This window comes from Choristoneura fumiferana, chromosome 28, assembly GCF_025370935.1.
Source record: "Choristoneura fumiferana chromosome 28, NRCan_CFum_1, whole genome shotgun sequence".
Lineage (NCBI taxonomy): Eukaryota > Metazoa > Arthropoda > Insecta > Lepidoptera > Tortricidae > Choristoneura > Choristoneura fumiferana.
The window spans coordinates 5,716,471-5,730,675 of record NC_133499.1 but is presented as its reverse complement, the minus strand read 5'-3'; the positions used below and the strand labels follow the sequence as shown (position 1 = coordinate 5,730,675).

The 14,205-nt window shown below is 40.9% G+C and overlaps 2 protein-coding genes across 7 annotated transcripts in view; both read right to left on the bottom strand.

The window, feature by feature from the left end:
* The window catches only part of LOC141443939 (uncharacterized), a 215,344-nt gene that overhangs the window by 310 nt on the left and 200,829 nt on the right, over window positions 1-14,205 (bottom strand). The window lies entirely within an intron of this gene.
* Window positions 445-14,205, bottom strand: part of LOC141443934 (uncharacterized) — a 43,660-nt gene continuing 29,899 nt past the window's right edge. For all 6 annotated transcript variants that reach the window (XM_074109352.1, XM_074109351.1, XM_074109356.1 and 3 more), the window contains exons 6-10: window positions 10,726-10,821; window positions 10,483-10,560; window positions 9,825-9,918; window positions 2,365-2,472; window positions 445-1,301 (exon numbers count right to left, since the gene is read on the bottom strand). In XM_074109352.1, the coding sequence (XP_073965453.1) occupies window positions 1,184-1,301; window positions 2,365-2,472; window positions 9,825-9,918; window positions 10,483-10,560; window positions 10,726-10,821 (494 nt within the window). In that variant the 3' untranslated portion in view covers window positions 445-1,183. The remainder of the gene's footprint in view (window positions 1,302-2,364; window positions 2,473-9,824; window positions 9,919-10,482; window positions 10,561-10,725; window positions 10,822-14,205) is intronic.

Below are 14,205 nucleotides of genomic sequence, written 5' to 3'. Positions count from 1 at the left end.
CATGTCTAAGAACCTTCGCTAAAAAACCTGCTATCAAATAAAAAAACCGCATTCCAATCAGTCCACCCGTTTAAAAGCTACGGTGCCACAGACAGACAGACACACACAGACACACATAGCGGTCAAACTTACAACACCCCTCTTTTTGCGTCGGCGGTTGAAAAATAAACATTGTTATTTTTTAGACCAATGCCAAATAGTTCACCGTTGACCAGTTACCGTATCTCATTGTCAAACTCGCACGAACACCCACACCTTGTTAACAATACAACGCGCCCTACAGAGCGGAGAAGGTTTTTTTTTATTCGTCTGGATGGCAAACGAGCAAGTGGGTCTCCTGATGGTAAGCGATCACCACCGCCCATAAACATCTGCAACCCATCTGTCAAATTTTATCATGTACAGTCTTTAACTGGGTTTAAAGTTAAAAAAAAAAAACAAGAATTTTGTTTATCATTTTTTATTAACAATAACAATTTTTCGTAACGTTGTCTTTCCACCAGATTTTCAGAACTATCCAAGCAAAAGTAATATATTAACAAATATTAGTTGCGGTCGGTCCACATATTGTTGTTGTTGTTGTTGTAACTCTTTATTGTACATAAAACATATGATAACTACAATTAACAAGAGAAAGACATGTACAAAGGCGAACTTATCCCTTTAATGGATCTCTTCCAGTTAACCTTTGTTTCCAATATGCAGCCAGTATTCTATATTCGATACTCATGGAGTTTATAAAGGACAAAATGCCACTTCTAAAGAGAGCCAAAAAATGTTTTTTTTTAGAAAAATATACGTGACTTCTTCTTTGTATATATCTTCAATGTATATGAGAGAAGTACTAACAATTTTTCGGTAAATGAGTCCATACTGATACTGCTGAAGGACCACACGCACACGCACGCTGCGGCGCGTGCTGCGGGAGGTAGAGGGCGGCGCTGCCAAGAGCGCAGCCTAAAGTATCGCCAATATTTGGAAGAATTATATTTTTTCTTTTAGAAATATAAAATTTTACTCGCAAATGTGATGAAAAACATTGTATGTCGCACGGGCGGTACTAGAATTACGAACATCGACTCATTAAAGCCCTCAGTCTTCGACTTCGGGCTTCTGATAGACTCTCGTTCGTAATTCCTTATTTACCGCCCTCAAGACACAATGTACTATAATATAGGTACAACTACTTGACAAGCTTGAACAAGGCTTTCGAAATGACGCCATTCTTCAAGTCGTTGAGAGCCTGTTGGTATTCTGATAGCTTGTAGGTCTTGATTCCAAGGTTTTCGTAGTTCAAATACCTGTAATTAAAACTACAAGTTAACAATATTTTTGTCCTCTCCGGTTTGTTATACCTCCCACTGCTGGAGCAAATCGTCATAACCTAACCAATTCTCCTGTTTGTGGTATTTTAACCTCAGTAAGGTTATCATGTTATGATAGGGTTGCCATAAGTGTGGGGACGCAGACCGGGACATTTAAAGAAAAAGTAGTAAAGGTAGAAAAAACCGGACAAGAGCGTGTCGGACACGCCCAAGATAGGATTCCGTAGCCATTACGAAAAAATCAAGTAATATTATGGCCGTTATAACACAATTAAAACACTTACTACAGTCTTAAAAAATATTATCAGAAAAAGAGCGTATCTTCACGGCACTTACGTCCTTTTGTTGAGAAGCGCAGTTTTTCGGCAATAACTCAAAAACGGTATATCCGATCATGTTGAAACCAATTTTCGTTGAAAGTATTTATTAAGTGTTACCTTTCCATATTTTTTCCATATTTTTTGGTCAAACGGTTTACGAGATAGAGGGGGGGGGGCACAATTTTTGCTACTTTGGAAGCGATTATTTCCGGAAATCTTCACTTAATCAAAAAAGTTTTGGAGAAACCTTATTATCTTTTCAAAAGAGAAACACGTTGATGCAAGTTAAAAAGTAGTTTTCGAGTAAAATGCCTGTGACATACGGACAGACAGATGGACTTGACGAAACTATAAGGGTTCCGTTTTTGCCATTTTGGCTCCGGAACCCTAAAAAAGGAACTTTTATTACAACAATAGGTAACTTTAAAGGTTTATAGTCCTAGCCTAAACACAAAACAACTTTTAACACAGTCATTTATGCCAGCAACCCGCCGCCGGTCGGGTTCTCTGTTCGTAGACACTTTTCGCTACAAAGCGGAAAATGCACGTTATCCGCTACGTTGTAGCCTAGCTAGTTAGTCGTGTTTATTGTAGGTATGTATATTATTGTTTACCAAGTCCAGCCCCCTACTAAATAACTATGATTTTAAAACCGGGACACCATGCTTCAAACCGGGACGTATGGCAACCCTATTTTATGATAATGATTATAATCTTACCTCTCACCCATGGCCTTGAGCCACCTGATGGCCTTGGGGAAGGTAAATGGGTTGATCTTGACGCCTATAACTGTCAACTCCTTGTTGTAAATCTCAAATGGATTCAACCTGAAACATATAATATGGTTAAGTTAGATCCTAACATAAATATGCTGTGATAACCTAAGTCAAGTGTTTTTCAATCTGTGGGTCACGACCACGACCCCCCGGGATCGCGGATACCTCTTAAGAGAGAGAGAGAGAGAGGGAGAGAAACATTTATTTACATATATTCGATACACATAAAAATACATCAGATGGAAAGAATAAAAAAATAACATCGAATAGTACAAAGTGGGCCCCACTCAGCATAATGTTACGGCAAGCCGCAACGCTGTTTTTCAGCCGTTAAGGGGGTCTCAGTTTAAAATACTCTGATGTTATGTACAGGCGGGGATACGTTGGCCCCGTCCCACGTCCAACGCTCTGCGCCTAAGCCAGGGACAGCTGCAGACGATGCCCAAACCGTCAAGTGCCGCAAATATGCTTTTCTCAAGGACTACTACTTTTTACGGCACTTGCGGTCGAAACCTTTGGGCCTTGGTCGTCCGACACAAAAAAACGAACTATCGGCGTCTCTGGCGACCAAAGAGCAGGCTTTTTCTTTGCCTAAAAACTGAGCGTCTTGGGTACCATCAGCCAAAAAAGTGGTCTAACAATTTTTAAACAAGTTCCTATCAAATGAATATGTCGCTAAAGTAGAACTTTCAAGTCGACAGACATGTATATATTGGCATTATTGTTTTATGACATGCAAACGATTATCAACTTTAGGGTGGTAGACCACATATTTGGCTGATGGTACAATTAAGATTGGTTTTTTGGAATCTTTTTGTATTTTTTATTTCAATTCCAAATTTTTACTTTTACAGTCATCCCGTAAAACCTAAATTGAAAATACAAACTGAAATATAGATGCACAGAAAAACCAGAAAAATAAGACCATCACTGGGAATCGAACCCAGGTTCTCGGTATTCCGTACCGCGTGCTATACCGCTACACCACTGATGGTCAACGGTACCGACACGAATTTCCCCTATGCACCTCATATCTCAGCTTGTTTGTTTCTTATTTAGCCACTTAAGCAGTGACGCTAGCGACATCTATGCCGTAGCCCTCATCGAGAAACTTTTTCGGCACTCCATTGGAACTAACCGCTCACCCGGACAAGAGATATCGTTACTAAGCAATCAAATTAAGATACCGAGGACCTGGGTTCGATTCCCAGTGATGGTCTTATTTTTCTGGTTTTTCTGTGCATCTATATTTCAGTTTGTATTTTGAATTTTGATGGTACAATGTCCCGCGCTACGCTACCTTTGGAAGAGGACGCCCGTTTTATATAATTTTATGTGTTTTTTAAGGTAAGCAGGGGGCCGCCAAATATTTACTACTTTTATAGACGTGAAATATGGAAAAGTTATGATCTTATTTTTTTATAGAAAACTATAAAATAACAATTAATTAAAAAAAAACACTGAACTGATTTAATTAAAAATTGTTAACTATTCATTGTTTTCATTACAATGACAATGTCTATAATGTCAGTTTCAACTTCTCAAAAGTTATGAGAAGTTTCCCTGCCGGCCGCGCGGCCGCGTTAGTTATTCGTTTGGGATATTGCTGTCTTTATCGCTCGTGACATAAGCGCTCGCAGCCGTCCCCCCGCCCCCCCATGCCTTCCGCAACGACGTCCGTAATTTATATCGAGATAGCTGTAGGCTTTTCAAGATTTGGGCGGTTGAATTTTGGGTTTCGTTGTCCTCATATTATACGAAAAGCATAGCACAGAAATCAATGATATTTTACAATCAAGATATTCATTATATCGTCGCTTCGGAGGTAAAGATACTAAAGCGACACTTTGGGCCAAATTGAGTTATATATACCACCGGAATCAGCGAATTTTTCTGCATCGATCTATCGGGGTTTCGGGACGATCAGAGGACTTTTTTGGCGCTTTAGTCCCTGAAAAATCAGTGAAATTTGGGACACTTCTTACTAATCCGACGCTTAAATTGAGTATTTTCTCTTTAGTGCTTTTACCTGTTTTAGATTCTACACGTTTATATTGTTAAGTCATTTGTAATTCTTCACCTTTAAATACATTTGGCGTTTTAGTACTCTGTGCATATCAAGAAATATGATTCTTTGTCGCTTTAGTAAATTGTTCCAGTCTATTCTGAAGTTTTGGATGCGTTTAGTATTTTGGTTAAACTGATAAGAATATATTTAAGTCGTTTGAGTATTTAGTACAAAACAGTTAACAGAATCTGTGGTGTATTAGCGTCATTACAACATAGCAAAAGAAAGAAAATATTTAAATTAGTAAAAAAACATAATATTAAAGGATTATGTTTGGTCCAGTAAGTCAATAATCTGTCATTTTATTGTCAAAAAAGAAGTGTTTAGGTATTTTTCTTTTACGAAAAATCAATTATATTGGCCAGTTAGTAAAAGTAGCCACGATATTTTCATACGAATTGTAGATATCATGCCAAAGTAATCTGGACTTTAATCTTAGGAATTTAAGTTACAATCACTTTACCAAGGATAGGTAAGGTACTATGCGCGTCTTTTATATCAACGCAATAATAGAGCGTGTTGGCAACAAAACTTGTAATAATTGATTGTGATTACGAAAGGTATGTTTGTAAACGAATAATTATTATGATTATGTGCACTAACTCTATTGACTGTTATTAGAGTTAGGTACGAAGGAACATGATAAAAAGATAACCTTATTGTGAGACTTCTATGTATCGAAAATAGGGTATGATATAGAAAATATGATGAATTGACATCTAGCTATTTAAACGTCTAGGCTTTACTATATAAAAACAAATCTGCTGTGATCTCATTTGAAATAAAACATGAGATAACATGCAACTTAAGTACTATATTAAAAAAAAACAGACAGACAAGCAACTGTACGATGGTTCTTGAGGCTACGTAGCCTGTTCCTGATCAGCGGACTGTCACCGAAGAGTCTTCGGGCCCGGTGCTCCACCGAATCCAATGAGGCTAACTGATACTTGGCGGAACCGTCCCAAAGGCGACAGAAGTATTTCATACAGGACCTTACCTGCGTTTTGTAAAGAGTAAAAAGCTGCTCAGGTGTGAAATACCGTTTCACCTTATATAGGACAGTAAGTTTTTTAGCAGCCGTTTTCGCTCTGGACTCAATAGCCGCATCGAAGTTGAGACTAGGTTGAAGGTCTAACCCAAGAACCTCAAGGTGGTCTTTAGTTGGTAAGGATACCCTCCTATGGACTGTAGGAGCCAAAGTGAACGGTCTCCGCTTAGCGGTAAACAGACACGCCAGTGTCTTGGCAGCACTGAACTGGACCGAGTTGGCCGAGCCCCAATCGGACATGGCCTCCGAGGTCGAATTCGTCCGCTGTACCATAACCTCCCTGAGTGCCCGATCTTATCATCGCTGGCCTGGGCCGTTAGAAAGGTACCTCTCTGCAATTGTGCGTCATCTGCGTACCCAAAGACATCGGGTATGAGCAAATCGTGAATGTGCAGCAATGATAGAGTTGCAGATAGGACCGATCCCTGAGGCACCCCGGCATTGATTGCCATGAGATCAGATGAGCATCCGTCAATAACGACTCCAATAGATCGGTTCCGCAGGAAATCAGAGATCCATGAGCATAGGACAGGAGGAATCCTGCTAAGAAGGCCTTTGTGCCAGACACTATCGGATGCCTTGGAAGAGAGACACAGCAAGAGCTTCGCCATGCTTCTCAACAGGTTCACCCCAAATGTGAGTAGCATATACCAGAAGGTCCCCAGTGGACCGATTTCGGCGGAACCCGTATTGGCGGTCATTGAGGAGATCTTACCTTCTAGATATACCAACCAGGAACTTAGCATTCAATACACGCTCCATTACCTTACATAGTATGGAGGTGATTGAGATAGGCCAATAGTTCGACGGGTCGGCACGACTGCCCTTTTTGGGTAGGTACTGGCTGCACATTAGCAATCTTCCACGATACCGGGACCTACCTCATCTTGAGGGAGAGTCTGAACAGACGTGTCAAAACCGGAGACAGTTCCGGAGCACAGGTCTTTAAAACAATTCCAGGTATAGTTTATTACTAGTTTTATTCACGTCCAGAGAACGCAGCGTTCTTAAAACCTCTATTTGGTGTATTTCGACCTCCTGCTTAAACGTATCACAGTGAGGAATGGAGGGAGGCGCTGCACTACCATCATCAAGACGCGAATTTTCCGCAAACAGAGAGACAAACAGGTTTGCCCTTTCCGCTGCAGTGTGAGCTAGCGACTTATCCGACTTCAGCAGTGGTGGCAGTCACGGACGACAGAAATTGGACTCCACCGATTTGGCTAAGGACGAAAAAGCTTATGGAATGTATTTTCTTTATTTCTTTTCTTTTTCTTTACTCTCAGAGGGGTAGAAAGCAAATTTGGCACCGATATAACCAACATGGAGGAATCGCGCTTTCCGTATGACCTTTTTGCAGGACATGGCAGCTTTGTTGAAGAGCTGTTTCTTAACGTGTACGTCCTGTCCGGAGCTTTGCGACATCGAGCTTCAGCCTATAGTAAGTAAGCAAGTAGAGTGCTTAATTGCTTCAGCTTGAGCGCACTCAGCGTTAAACCATGGGCGAGATTTGCCACCAGTACTATACTCTGATGCAACACATCGGTAACAGCTTCTGCGCAGCTCGACGAATCGTCACTGGGAAAGCAAGTTTTCTGCCATGGATAGGAAGCAAAGAAATGACGCATCTCATCCCAATCTGCTTACTTGTATCGCCATACTTGCAGAGCACCGATTGAGCAATCGGGAAGAGAGTACTGCGACACAAATTTCACCAGACAATGGTCAGAAGTACCCAGAGGGGAAGACACCGACACATTGTACCTGTCTGGATCAGTCGTCAGCAGAAGGTCCAAGCAATTAGGCGTGTGCAAGGCAACATCCGGTATGAGAGTCGGCTGCTTAACCAGCTGGGTGAGATCTAGCGAAAGCGCAAACTTGCGCGCTTCTCTTCCTGCATGGTCCGTGACTCAGACTTGATACGGGAACAACCAGTCCTCGCGGTGAGCATTAAAGTCCCCCAAGGAAACCAACTACGCACGCGGATACCGTTGTTGAACCACACGCCGTGCTGTAACACTGAGGTGATCAAAGACCCTGGTCGTTTTCAAGTCACCGCTGTGCGACCGATATATAAATTAGAGCGTAAACCGTTTGTTCAACACCAATGTCCATCAGTAGCTAAAGAATGGAAAAGCTAGGATCCTCAAGGTTGTGGAGACGCTGAGTAAAGATGTCATCACGAACGTACAAGCAGACCCCAGCACGTGGCTTAAAAGTATGCTCCAGGCTGTACCCTGGGTAGTGTGGGTAGTGCGAGTACGCCGTGTCTAAGGTACATTTTATCTGCGTCTGGGTATCCTGGTCTTGCAGACGCGTTGCCAACCTAGAGGCCTAAGATGGGATACCTCACGTGCCATTGCAGTAATTTCACCGGAAGAAAAGAAGAAGGAGATGAGAAAGACAAAAGTGAATAGGTTAGAAAAGACGGTAGTTGAACAGACACAGTGCTGCTAACCCAGCAGCACACGAAAGTGATCCACAACACAAGAAGCCCGGTCTGGTGACTGCGGGGATGCCCAAACCCCCCCAAAGACGGCTTTCGGGTCCTCTCTCCGGTCGCCAACCGGCACTACAGCACATCTTCGGGATTTTTCGCAAGTTAGCGGGGCAGCCTTTCAAAGTTGGCGAAACCTCTACTTGGGCCCCCTACTAACTGCGGTCGGCCAGCGGAGCACCGCGCTTCGGATTCCGCTACCCTCCACGAACAGGCACCCGGTGCAGCAAACTGACGGTACCGAAACTGGTTTGCACGCAAGTCCCTGCCCAGACCCGTCCCTCCACATGGCTACTCCTAACTTTAATATGCTGGAACACGGCCAAGACCGTTTTGCAGCATAACTTAGTTAGGTGGGTGGTGACAAACCGCTGCCGAAGCCTACCACCAGGAATGAGGTTGTTCATTTGGCGCTACCTAGGGGACACGTGTGGGCAACTAGAGCTAAAGCCCACGGACGCGAACAACTCTATCCCCCAATAGTTGACGATAGGCAGATAACACGATAACAAGAACCAATGTCAAATAAAACTTAAAAGTTTCTACGATTTCCTGTGTTTCCTTTGAATTTAGTAATATTGATTAAAGTCGAAGTACGTGTCGTGCGGTCCCTCTGACAATTATACTATTTAATACGAGAGCGAGAGGGACGGTACGATACGAACTTCGAGTTTCGAGTTTCGTATTATCCCTGCAGACGGTCCTTTAGTGATCATTCGTTAAAGCAATCTGAAAATAAGTATTTTGTATTTCAAATCATTTAACTTGAAAGTCTATTAAGTATTTGTATTGTTTTATGATTATCATTTAAGGGTGCTTAAGCATTATGCAGTTGTAAAATAGCTTGATTATTGGTGAATAAGCATTAAACACAGTTTGATAAGAAATTGATCAACGCCATTAAGTAAATTGAAGATAAAAAAACTAGAATAAATATCCCGTTAGTCATCTGAAATTATGATATATTAAACCAATTCTTACGTTTAGTCCTTTTACCTTATTGCGTTGTCTCAAAAAGTTGAAGACGAATGACTAAAGCGCCACCTATCTCCTGAACTATTGTACTTAGGTCAAAATTATACATTTCAGATCATAGTATGCTGAATTGACTTTCATACAGTCTTAGAAATTCTAGAATGTGTTCACAAAGAAACGAGTTATGAATTTTTTTCGTCAAAAAAAAACTTTAAATCGCTCTCCTGTAAAGTTGGCCAAATGTCGCTTTAGTATCTTTACCTCCGAAGCGACGAATTTTCTATGCCGGTGGTTTTTTCGATTTTTGTAAAAATGCTTTATTCGTCTGTAATTCTCGTGCAAAGTTGACATCTTTTTTTTGTCGACTTTTGAGCTCCTGTAATTCTGATATTACACATTTATATAAAAATCTGAAAAACCACAGGCATAGATAATTACGTCTAGTCCATACTTACAAAATTTCATCTATTTCTGTTGCCTAGTTTTCAAATGAGACCAGGACTACGTTTGTATGGAGAATGGAACGAAGAGACTTCTCTTAACTTAAGAAGAGCTGCTACTCAAGATTCTTTTTTCAATGAAAAATTTGTATTTTATGAAGTACATTCGGCCGTTATTCTTCGTGTTAATTGGTCCTTTATTAAGTACGCGAGGGCCCACGAGGTTAAAGATAAGGCCGCTAATTGTTTACCTCTAATTTTAATCTTCTTTGTATGTGTATCGATATATGTATATCGGAAGTCGATGAGAGAGAAGTTACTATGACAAAAGTACTACTAAAACTCCGGCCTCTGGTAATTTGGATTACTTACGCGGCCTGATGTGAGGGGGGGCAGCAGCCGAAAAGAACATATTTTCCACCTGGGTTCAAGTAATTGAAGTTGAGTTCCATCACCTTACCGACACCTGAGAAAAAGAGCACAATGTAGAAAAGAATAATAGAAGATTGTTGCACCAAGCAGAAAGTTATTTATTATGATTGGTTATTTGGAGTCTTTTTGTATTTTTTATTTCAACTCCAAATTTGTTACTTTTACTGTTACTTGTGTCCAGCGGTGGTGTAGGGGTTATAGCACGCAGCACGGATTGCTGAGGACCTGGGTTCGATTCCCAGCGCTGGTCTCTTTTTCTGGTTTTTCTGTGCATCCATGTCTCAGTTTGTATTTTCGATAAGTTATTTATTATTGCACCGAGTGCCGATTTGGAGCCCGAGCGGCAGCGAGGGCTTTAGAAAGCACGAGGGCAATATAAATTACTTAATGCGAGGTGCATAATCTGCTTTTCTTTCAACTATTACAGGAATAGTAGACAAAAAAAACTCATGCTAAACAATTAATGGAAAAGAAATGTCACTAGCACTCCCGTTTAAGAGCTACGGTGCCACAGACAGACAGACATAGCAGTCCAACTTATACCACCTCTCTTTTTGCGTAGGGGTTAAAAACAAACACAAAAGTGTCAATTACTTACCAGTGCAGTCTACGATGACGTCGTACAATTTGTTTTCTTTTGCGAGTACATCCGGGCTGATAAGCCTGTATCCGGTGTCTGAAATTAAAAACGCACTGCTGTATTTCTGTTATAACTAGACGTCACAATAGGGTAGTTTGGGGAGTAAATGGAACGGTGTTGATTAATAAGACTATGTAAATGATGATGATGATGGCTACCTTCGGGTAGTCGGATAAAAAGAGGTTTTTAATGTATACTTACTCAATTTTTTTACGATGTCAAGTCTGGCCTTGTTCATTTCAGACACCGTGACTTCCCTGTGACCTTGAAGATGGAGCGCTGTCACCCATAGGTTGCCTGGAAGAAAGATTATATCGTCAGTTAGCTTCATTCAGATCTATCTTATATCTTAGATATGTCAAATAGCCCAGTGGCTAGAGACCCTGACTACGAAGTTTGAGGCCTAGGTTCGATCCCCGGTCAGGGTAGATCTTGGACGTTAAATATTTATTTTAAGTATGTATCTACCTACTTAGTATGTTTATCTGTTGTTCAGAAGCATAACACAAGCTTTGATTACTTTGGGATTAGGTCATTTGACGTCAAGTGTCCCGTGATATTTATTTATTTATCTATTTAAAGTCATTCTCCGATATTTTTACATTATACCCCTGCAGTCACTATTTTCCTTGAACTTGGCCGGACACACTGCCATGTCTTGATTATTAAATAATAAATTACAACATGGGTAAGATTATAAAGGATTACTTCACATATACCTAAGCTAATCCATCTTTATCCATTACTCGCGCCACACTGTAGTTTAATTTATTTATCTCAGCAGATAAAAAGTTTTGTCATTGCCCGCGCGTTTCTGCAATGCCACCATGATAATTAATCGTATCTTTCTGAGTAGCGAATTTTCACATCGCGGTTTTTCGCGATCGCAAATTTATTTTTCGTCTTTTTTCATGTAGCGTTTTATAATTTTTGCGTTTATTTTTTTCGGTTATTTTACCAGTAGATTATTTTTCCGGCAAGAAATAGCCCAAAGCAGCCTGAAGTACCAGGAGAAGCTAACCAGCCACGTCAATAAGCTTGCCCAAACTCTGAGCGAAACTGGAGGACTCCAACAACAAAGATTCCAGCAATAAATCAAAAAGAGAGTCGCTGGAAAGAAATTTTCGAACAGTCTATGGCTATGAAAAAATATATATTTTTCACTTATGCTCTTAAAATGTTACTTTAGTCTCTGCATGTCGGGACTAAAGCTCCTTTTTATTATTTACATAAAATTACAGATTAAAGATTTTTTTAATTTATGTTGGAAACCCCTAAACAGCCAACACGGTGTTTGTGAATGGAGGATTTTTATGGCGTGGAAATAACCTCAAAATGCCAACTGTGCAAAAATATAAAAAAACACGATTTAGTTTCGTGAAACACAATTAATGATTACGAATATGAATCTATTCAATTATATTAAGGATTAATTAATTTTATTATGCATAGTCCAATTAGTTTTAAATTTTTAAACTGTTGGCTAAATATGCAAGCATTTAAAACGCCACTTCATAAAACATAAAAGAAGAGAAAACCGCGCAACAATTTTTTTTTCTATTTTTATTTTGATATCCATTAGTCGAGCGTACGTTTTTAAAAAGTACCTAATATTGTAATTTTTGAACAGAACATTGTTTTTTTTCCTCTCATTCAAAGTGAAAAGTAGAGTGTTTAATGCGAGACTAAACAACCAAAATGCCTTGTTTTAGTCCCTTATTGAACAATGTACTATTGTGAAACTAATCGCACAAATCCCTTTTCTGCGTCGGGGGTTAAAGATAGCACAATCACAGCAGAAAAAATGTACCTTTCGCTTTCTTTAATGTTTCTTTTGTGCCCCAGCCCAAGGCTATCGCATGGCACAAGACAGCCCTGGGGGGCTCCTACGAAATTCGAAGCTCGTACCGTCTCTCTCACTCTCGTATTAAATAATACAAGCGTCAGCGGGACGGCAAGATACGAAGTTAGAATTTTTCACTTCGTAGTACAGGGTCAGAAGGTAGGCCCTTAGTTTTATAAGACTTTCCGATCTTGAACATGAAACTACCGTGAGACCCACTCATATTAAATGATATTGTTACGGATAACTCAAGTCTTAAACCGAGTATAGCTCGACATGTTTCGGGCTGTTTCGTAGCCCTTCTTCTCGGGAGCACGCGACTCGGCGGCTGCCGCAACACGCACACTACGCGCCACCGCTCTGCTCGCGCGACTGCCCGACGAAGCTAACACCGGCGCACAACTACCCGCATTTTTATCGTCATTTTTACTGTCAATGTCTAATGTAGGGTAGCACACAACACTAACAACATCGCTCCGTATAGGCACGTTCACACCAACCGATGACGCAGCACGAGTATTTAACAGTTTTCCAACTCGGGGGTACCGACCAACCGTAATCCCGGTCAAAATTCGGATGACGACTAATCTCAATGGCTTTACGCACTTTCCGCGGAATGAACAACTTTTCTCTCGCAAGTACAGACACCTTATCAAATCTGATATAATGCGTCAAATCCGAGTCCATTGGATGCTCGGCCACAGCAGAGCCTCTGTCGTCCTGTTTCCTCATACTACGTATGTGCTCCGATACCCTAGTAGACACGTTACGACCAGTCTCACCGATATAGCTCTTGCCACACGAACACGGAATCATGTATACCCCGGGACCACTCAGGGGCTCCTTATCCTTCGGCGATCGCACCAACTGTAGAGCGGTGGCGCGTAGTGTGCTTGTTGCGGCAGTCGCCGAGTCGCGTGCGCCAGAGAAGAAGGGCTACGAAATAGCCCGAAACATGTCGAGCTAAACTCGGTTTATGACGTGGGTTATCCGTTACAATATTATTTAATATGACTTTCCGATAGTTTGGATCTACGAAGGGCCGTAGGTCCCCTTTGTGTATTTTATAGGCTTTACCACGGTAAGTGCTCCGAAGAATTATTGGACCTGCTACGAGTACCCGCTGCATGCGAAATTCCACCATCGTACCTCCCGCCGAAAGTCGAAATTTCATCGACATCATCTATTGAACGGAAATCTACCACTGTGCGTTTCCTACGGCACTTCCTGTCACGTACAGTGTAATACGGTATTTGACAACTCCTGATTTTGCCATATCTTAAATTATTATGAAAATATAGATATACAGATAGTGTTCACCGAAAAGAAAATTTAAATCGATTGAAAATTGGATTTATAGTGGTTTTTTGAAAAATCTATATTCCTGTCTCTTTCTCAAACGCTTTTCTCTATGCAGCAAGTATGGCGGTTCTGGCGTGTGACGTCACATGCCAGTATGTCTTTCTCTGTCTAATCTTGACTTTCAAACCTGTATAACTTTGTTATTTGTAAAGGTAGCTTAAAAATGTTTTTCTATTCGATAACATAATATGTTTTAATTTATAAAACATATACAAAATAGTCAAATACCGTATTGTGGAATCAACTTCCGTCAGTGTTTCTGACAACTACGACATCGGGGCATTCAAGAAAAGATAAGCCCTTTTCTTTTTTCTTTCTTAAAAGGCTGGAAACGGACCAATGACACGTTGAGTAGTTGGTACTCATGGGCAGTGTGTTCATTTCCCATCAGATGGCACGCTTGCTCGTTTTGCTCCCACTCACAATTTAAAACAAAACCGGCCAGGAGCGTATCGGACACGCCCGAAATAGGGTTC